General features: G+C 38.5%; 1 protein-coding gene across 1 annotated transcript in view; it reads left to right on the top strand.

The window, feature by feature from the left end:
• The first annotated feature begins 422 nt into the window (after positions 1 to 422).
• The window catches only part of LOC107679836 (lysine-specific demethylase 5B-B-like), a 23,609-nt gene continuing 15,206 nt past the window's right edge, over positions 423 to 8,825 (top strand). The window contains exons 1-6 of the mRNA XM_016475534.1: positions 423 to 929; positions 4,134 to 4,211; positions 4,715 to 4,837; positions 5,072 to 5,242; positions 6,099 to 6,155; positions 7,646 to 7,789. Coding sequence (XP_016331020.1) covers positions 777 to 929; positions 4,134 to 4,211; positions 4,715 to 4,837; positions 5,072 to 5,242; positions 6,099 to 6,155; positions 7,646 to 7,789 — 726 coding nt within the window. The 5' untranslated portion in view covers positions 423 to 776. The remainder of the gene's footprint in view (positions 930 to 4,133; positions 4,212 to 4,714; positions 4,838 to 5,071; positions 5,243 to 6,098; positions 6,156 to 7,645; positions 7,790 to 8,825) is intronic.

Raw genomic sequence — 8,825 nt, 5'->3', positions numbered from 1 at the left:
TGACGGCTTCGAGCGCATGCTGTTACCTAGAAGTGTTTGTAAAGACACAAAACTCGTAAAGTCCTTAACAGTGAGCAGTGTAGAACACGTAGTTTTTTTTGTAAAGTTTTCAAGTAAACGTACAGTACAACTCGACTGCGTTAGAACTTGTAAAGCCTTGTTACTCACAGTTGTTTGCTTCTACTGTGGGCCCTATTTGTATGTACATTGGCACATGCAACAATAACCTGACAAAAAGGTACCTCCTCGAAAATAAAAAGTTTCTAAAAAGATTTGTCTTTCATTTTTATAATAATTTAAAATTAAATTATAATGGAGTAAACGGCGAATGACTGTATAGTTAGAACTTTTGTTTGACTGCGACGTAAATGTGAGAGTATGTTTATAGCATGAATAGCGCCTGCACTAAGTAAACGAATAACAAGATATTTCCGAACTGTTATCGTTGTGCATCTAAAAGACAAGCTGTTTAAATAATACAACAATCAACGGTAAATATCACGGCCGAACTGTCCCTTTAAAGTGATTCTTCAAAGCTAGAAAATGAGTGGACACGCTCGCTTCGTCTCTAGATTTTTGAGCGGATGTGGTCTCAGCCTAAGAGCAGTCACCTCACGGTGAGTGTGTGTATGTGCGCGTGTGTGTTGATTGTTCGTTTTGTTGAAGTGTAGCAGGACTGGGGGAGTACGGACTGACAGACCGTGTTGTGGATCCCAGGAAGTTCTGTCTCCGCTTCTCTGAGCGACTCGATTCTGTTCCGGAACCGGACCTGCAGGATGACCCAGCGGGGCCCGGCCGAGTTTACCCCACCGCCCGAGTGTCCGGTGTTCGAGCCCAGTTGGGAGGAATTTGCAGACCCGTTTGCATTTATCGATAAAATCCGACCCATCGCCGAGAAAACCGGGATCTGCAAGGTTCGACCGCCGCCGGTGAGTGCAGTCCGGACGGTCTGAAGCGGACCGGCTGAACCGGGCCGGATCTGCGGAGTGATTCTGAGTTCGGTTTAAAGGGAAATGTCTCAACATGGCGGCGCAGTGACAGCATTGCGAGCTGCTTTGTGTGCAGCTATAGGCATCATATCGGTTGAATTTCCGAAGCTCTGCCGGGTCTGTGCTCGACCTGCGGACCCGCATGACCCGAAATTCTGATTCATGAGCGCAATAACGTCGCTCGGGGTCCGCAAACGTCGCGTATATGTGAATATTGGACAAGAAAATGTCTCTTTATGGTCGCTGTGCGTGTAGTTGACGGCCTGGCTCGGTTCTAGTGCTGGATTAAACGTCGCGTTTACTTGGTTTAGTTTGCTGATTGTCAGTGTTTATCGCTGATGTAGAATATTGTTTATCTTTATTTATTTTTTTAAATGTATATCGAATTATTAGTACTGGTATAGTTGCTTCTGCATCTTTAGTGACATTGACGAACAGAAACCTCCATTACCTCATCATTTGATTAAAAAGGCTTTTAATGAGTTCAGTGTACTTTTAATGAGAATTTAATGTAGACAGACAGACAAAAACATCGAGACCAGGAGATACCTGCTAATGCGGAAATAAACACTTCCTTTCATTTTCACCTTAGCACATTAACTATATATGTTCATACATTTAGTAAATTGTAAATTATTGCCTTTGAGTAGACTTATAATATAAACTAATTATACCATCATTATAAAGATATCTTCTATTCTGGTCAGAACAAATCCATTCTCTAATAAAAGTGGTTGTGTGCGGATTAGAATAATGCAATTATTTTAATAATAATTATTTTGACGCCCTTTATACCCAACAACCAAATATAGTTCACATATTAGCGAAATGATCTGGTTCAGTCCTCCGACCTTAACCTGAATCCGAACTCCTAACTCCCGAACCTGTCTAAACCAGTTTGAAGGTTTTCAGTGGTTCTGATGGCGTCATTACGTTTTATAGATTATGTGAGTGAGCATTAGACGAGCCCAATGCCACGAACATTATAATTTATTCATCTCTGAAGATGATTATAGACATCTAAACACATTTTTACGTTTATATCCATATTTGGTTTTCATGTTATTTTAAATGATATTTACTTATTTATTGACCATTCTTGCTCCATCCTGTTGTGGCCAGGACGCGCTCTGGAGCAAACTAGCTGGTTCTGATACTGACTTCGGGTTTGATGTGAATTCTGGTTCTTTTATGAATCCATTGAACTCGCAGCTACGTGACGTGATACACGCACGAGGTGGCAGATGAGAGAACGCGTAATTACGTTAAACAAGCGATGATTAACGGGTAAAATATGTCAAGCATCATTATAGGACGATGGCTTCGTATCATTGACGATCTTAATATCCAAAAAAGGACTGTTTTGGTAGGGTTTTTAATCTCATAAAGGTTTTAACGCTGAGAATGTTTTCCAAATGGCCTCTTGCTTTCCAACACCAACATATACGCGCACTGCATTCTGACACGTTTTAAACTATTTAGACCGTGTGAAGTGATTCACAGGCTCGGTTCGGCTCATAAACTGCTCCCGAACCCTATGGATGGATGGATGGATGGATGGATGGATGAAGTTCTCGGGCCGGGCGCGTCCTCCATGTTGCGAGCTATGGAGTGAATGAACCATCTGGCCATTTTGTGTCTTTATGTAACTATGCTGCCTGAACAGCAAACAAGGAAATAATGTGGGAAATGGACTTAATATGCACATAATTTACCTTCATTTTATGGATTATGTGTAGCTGAGGTAATAGATACGGATTGTGGTGAATATTGTTCGTATGTAGGGCACAAATCTGTATATATCTGTGTATATAAACTGTATATGATCTCATGTACAGTGGTTTATTGTACAGACTCTAGTGGTGAGCCATTTATGTGTTATGAGGCAAGTGTTTTTTATTTTTTTTAATAAAACTTTTAATAAGGTGCTGATTACATAATTACACTATTTTATACATGTATGAAAGCAAACATATCTGCAGTTTAAATTCTGTAGCTTAAATGTGTGGTTTTACAGCTCATTTTTGATTGCAGTGATTGTATCCTGAGGTGCCTTTTTTGGCTAAAAAAGGGTAACACTTTATTCATTCCAAGAGGGTCATGTCTGGTCTCTTTTAATCCAGCTGTTAATTACATCGTGTGTATCTGGAGACATGATTGTTTGTGTGTGTGTGTGTGTGTGTGTGTGTGTGTGTGTGTTGCTGTTTTTCTGAACACAGTTGTAAACGTGTTTATAGGAGGCTGGAGACAAAGAAAATGTGTTGAACTTGAACTAAAAAGGTTTTATATTGGTGACTAAGCTGAACAAAAACCACAGTTCCACCGTTTAGCTATCTACAGCAGATTGCATGTGAGTGAACGTTTTTTTTGTTTTTTTTAGTTCACTTTTAGCCACTGTTAAGCCGACACACATTCACAAGATTCTAGACCACAAACCACAGAGTATCAGTCACATTTGTACAGGGTTGTCTTTCAGATCCTTTCAATTAAATTTATGAATGCAAAAAAAAAAAAAAAGGTGAATAAGAAGACACTGATGTAGTCTGAATAAAATGGCTTAGGCAACATGTGGTGTTGCAACGTGTGTTTACTTGCTGTTTGTGTAGATAATTTTGTGTCTCAGTTTAATTTATCAGTGTCCAGTACCCTCAGTATGGAAGTAAACATAAAAAAACAGTCATCTTCTAATCGAAAGTTCCACATTTTTGTGTGCGTGTCTTCAAACAAACACATTGTTGATGAAGTCAGAAACCTGCAAAGCTTAATGAATTTAGAAAATCAGAAAGATGAAAATGATGTCTTTGATAAAGCCTCTCTTGTTTTGACTGTTTGTGTTCTTGACCCCAGTACTAATTAGAGGCTCGACTCAAGGGACACCTTATGCAATTTCGGTTTGCAGTTGATGGGAATGAAGTTTGTTTTTCTGAAAATTTTTACTTTGCTAAAAATATATATGTAAAATGCTCAGGACTAGACAACTGGTTCATTGGTCCCTATAGAATGTCACAGCTTGATTTTGCTGCAAGATGATGACGTTGCATATTGAACTTAAACTCAGAAATCAAGCAATTTAAAATAAATATCAATAAAAGAAAGAGAAATGTAAGTTTACTAATTGTATGTTTGCTTTGTGTGTGTGTTTAGGACTGGCAGCCGCCATTTGCATGTGATGTTGACAGACTTCATTTTACTCCACGAATCCAGAGACTCAACGAGCTCGAGGTAATTTTACAATTTTGCTTTGAGCTAGAAAATCGTTTGTACAAGCTTGCCTATATTTGTGAGGGCCCACTATTTAAAAATATCTCCACAAATGTAGTGAGACATGCTGAAAACTAACTTGCGAGGTATTGTGAAGTGCTCCTCACTGTTTGGAAAAACTCGTAAATTTGTCAAATCATCAATCTACTGATATCATATCAACAGGTTTGTCACAGGGTTAGGTTTAGGGTCAGGGTTTAGCAAATATTATCACCTTTGTCGAAAAACCATTGTGTCTATGAGATGTCCTCACTAACATTGTGAAACCGAAGGGTTTGTTCTTGTGCATCGAAAGGTCAATGGTCACTGTCTTGTCAGCAGAATTTGGGCCTTTTGAAATGACTGATATTAAAATAACACCATATCTGAGATGCTTAATAATTAACATGCACCATTCACGATGTTGCTGAATCTTATTTTCTCTTTTTCTTGGCTCTTCCATCACCCTCCCCCCTTTCCTACAGGCTCAAACCAGAGTTAAACTCAACTTCTTGGACCAGATTGCCAAGTTTTGGGAACTACAAGGATGCACACTCAAAATTCCACACGTGGAGCGGAAGATCCTTGACCTGTACCAGCTCAACCGAGTGAGTGATTCTGTCAGTTAGGCTTCTTCATTGGACTGTATAAGTCAATCTGCCTGATCAATTATGACTTTGTTCAGTATTTCTAGCTGAAACCTTTTACTCATATCTGTATGTGTCACAGAGTAATTCATGTAACCGCTGAGTTCTTTATTATTGACCAAGTGAAACACAAGCATTGATGAATGTTTATGACGTTTTTGCAATGAAGTCCAACAATCTTTCTCAATCTGCCAGTTGGTTGCAGAGGAGGGTGGATTCGATTTAGTTTGTAGAGAGAGGAGATGGACGAAGATTGCCATGACAATGGGTTTTGCCCCAGGCAAAGCTGTGGGGTCCCACCTGAGAGCCCATTACGAGAGGGTCCTGTACCCGTACCACCTCTTCCATTCTGGGACAAACCTGCTGGTGAGTTTAACATATAGGCTAAATGCATCAGATCAATATATCACACACTGTGCATAAAGCTTTCAGCAGGAGGTTTGGTTTAGGAGTCGGGTTACAGATGGTCTGCAGTGTTAAAGCTGGGCTTTTAGGGTTAGAGGTATTAGTTTGCACATTTAAGTCTGATTGAGTATGCTGTGCTTATGAATGCAATATGTGGTTATTAAGTGTGTTTTATTGTGTTCTAGCCGCTTGTTTTCTGTATTGTGTGCCAGTCCTCCTAGAGTTACTGCTCTTTGTGCCACAGCCTCAGCTAAATGTGGTCGCAAATTACTTCTTTTGTCTTTAGAGACAATGTATCATCAATACCAATTAGTAAAATGCACAATATGGTATTCATAAACTTTGACACACTGTAAGCAACTCCCTTTCAAAGATGGAAGAATCCACTGATAGTATTAATCATATATTTAAATAATATATTTAATAATTTTAACAATATTTCTATATTAAAATAATATTAATATGATATAAATTATATGTATAATTATGAATGATTCATAAATTGTAAATGGGAAAAAAATAAATAATTGTAATAATGTTTACGTATTACAAACAAACATTTATAATATGACAAAAATATGAAATATAGATAAATATAAAATATAAACTGTGTATAATTTTTTCAAATATATTTCAGCATTTTTTTTAATACAGGCAATGATCATATGCAGGAGCATTTGAATATGAAAAGTATATTCCTGACTAATTTTCTTTCCATTGACTGAATGCTTGACATCTCTGTTAGAGATGCTGTGGCCTCTGACCCAGAGATCACTGGCAGTTTCTCTGTAATGTTCGGTGCTCTTTTCTACGTTAGGCTCTTGACCTCTCAGCCAAACTGACCAGTTTTGGGGCACCTCCTGGGCTGGAGGAGGTACGTTTCTACTTTCCCCATTACCTAATCTGGACAGGATGTGATATCATTATGGGTACTGTGGCAATAAATGTTTCATTTAGTAGTCGCTGTGGCTCTTACAGCCATACTGAAATGTGCTCCTGCTCTCTGAAAATCTTTTAAATGTAAAAATTAGTATTTATATTACTAAGGTAGTTTTAAATCGCTTTATGAATGTTTTACAACAAATATTTCCTGGTTCTTTATCACTTTTTATTTTTGATATGTAAACATTTCCTTTTGCTTTTTATGTCAGTTTGTGTGTGTGTGTGTGTGTGTGTGTTTATTTATTTTTCTTAACCCAGTGTTTTGATTTTGAGTTTGGGTGACAAATGGGAGCGAAGTGGTGTTTCTTTGACGGACAGTATTCAACCTGTCCTGACCCTCACCAAACCCCCAGCCATCCTGCCGAGACTCTGTTGCTTTCATTCTCCTCCTACTACTCTTGTCTTTGTTTGCATTTGCTGCTCTTTCCATGTGTTTGTCTTTTTGACTTCTGACGCATCCTTTCTTCCTCCCCTCCCCCTCTCACTCCTCCTCTCAACCCACAGAGACTGTGACCTGCTTTCTGTTCACGCTAATCTCTTTACACCTCCAGCTGTTCTGTCTCTTCCCTCTATCCTCTGTCTGTACGTAAATCTGTAATCTGATAGTGGTAGCAGGCGTCATACAGTTCAGATGCCGTGTAACCCGGAATGTTGAGGATTTCTTTCTGTATGCACTCACAGATGTAACACTCTTTATAGCTGTGCTAACAGGTTATTCACACATTAGTACAGATTATCTTTGGGGTAGAGGGAAATGATGATGGGGATTTAGAGGAATTTTCTGAAGTGTGAAATTTCACAATTTCCAGTGCGGAGAACCCTGAGGTGACCTTAAAATGACCTTTGACTCTTCATTGAATTCTTAAACATCGAAATCTTAAACATCTCTCTGGATTAAAAACAGACCTAAATTACTATTAAATTACACTTTAAGCATTGTAAAAATTATTTTCCAAAGGTTTTTTTTTTTTTAGTTGAATCAAGATGTTATGCAGAATGTCCAAGCTGCTCTTTTCCATGGGATGTCAGGCTCCAAAAAAGCAAAAGAGATGCAATTCTTCTGAAACCATATTTTAGCTTTGTGTGAGGAAAAAGGCCAAATTGTAAATTAATTGCTCAAAATTTTACCATTCTTCTGTCGCTCTCAAATTTCATTCACACTATGGAAAAGAGCAACTTGGGCATTCTGCCTAACATCTTCACATCTTCCTTTGAGTTTTACTGGAAAAAAGAAGTTCATACAGGTTTGAAAACAACAGTTTTGAAACATAAGGCTGTCAATTTTAATTTCTGAGTGAACTACTGCTTAAAGTGCTCTGGTAATTTAACATGAGGACATTGTAGTTTTATTTGATATGTTAGGTAACTTTAAGTGTGAAGGGCTCATTTAATTAGTTGAGTTGGTTTGCTTGTTTTCTTCAGTGTCTGCAGAAGGCGTTAGTGGATGATGTAAATGACAGAGATAAAGAGTATAAACCCCACGACCTGCTACAGAGACAAAACATTCACGTTCAACCCTGCGACATGAGCGCACCTGCTAGACGAGCCAAGAGGATGAAAACAGAGGTAAATGTAAACACGCGCACACATACTCCCCTTAAGTGGGCTAAAATATTGTATGTTTATAATCACAGTCTGCCTCTATTTGGCACAGGTTTGTTTTTCTAATGCTCTGTACTGTATATCAGTTTGGATATACACCACCATCCAAAAGTCTTTTTAATTTTTAAAATATTTTTAAAAGAAGTCTCTTACGCTTGCCAAGGCTGCATTTATTTGATTAAAAATACTATAAAAACAGAAATATTGTTAGTTTAAAATAGCTGTTTTCAATTTTAATATATTTTAAAATGTAAGTTATTCCTGTGATGACAGCTAAATTTTCAGCAGCCATTACTCCAGTCTTCAGTGTCACAATATTAATGTCCTAATATGCTAATTTGGTGCTCAATAGACATGTCATATTATTATCAATGTTAAAAACCATTGCCCTGCTTTATTTATTTATTTTTGTATAAATGTGATTTCAATGTCAGGATGCTTTGATTAAAGGGGTCATATGATGCGATTTCATTTTTTCCGTTCTCTTTGGAGTGTTACAAGCTCTTGGTGCATAAAGAATATCTTTACATTTGCAAAGACTAAAGTCTCAAATCCAAAGAGATATTCTTTATAAAAGTTAAGAGTCAGCCACACCTACCTAAAATGGCTCGTTCGAATTAGCCCCCACATATCTACCTCACTATGTGGGAAGATTTGCATAACGCCGCCCAAATGTTCACGCAAAGAAAGAAGGCGTAACTTTTATTCTCGCTGTAGTATTGTTGCCGCTGCCGCCATGTCATGAAGACGTTATGTGTTTTGTTGTGAAAGCGAAACTACTTTGTTTGGGCTTCCAAAAGAGGACGATATCCGCTTCGTCATGCCTAGAGCTGATCCGTGCTGGTCGCTGAGAGAATACATCAACTTAGTGCTGTGGATCGCCGGATCGGCTTTCACCGTTTTCACCACTCCTTTGCCGGGACCGCCTGTTCTCGACCCCGCCGCCTCAGCTCACTCTTGCCCGGCCTCAGCTCACGCTAAGCCGGGGCTTTCGCTCACG

The sequence above is a fragment of the Sinocyclocheilus anshuiensis genome, unplaced genomic scaffold (genome assembly GCF_001515605.1).
Source record: "Sinocyclocheilus anshuiensis isolate Anshui unplaced genomic scaffold, SAMN03320099.WGS_v1.1 scaffold13, whole genome shotgun sequence".
Taxonomy (NCBI): Eukaryota; Metazoa; Chordata; class Actinopteri; order Cypriniformes; family Cyprinidae; genus Sinocyclocheilus; species Sinocyclocheilus anshuiensis.
Note: the sequence above shows the minus strand (reverse complement) of the source record. Positions and strands in the feature narration are given on the sequence as shown.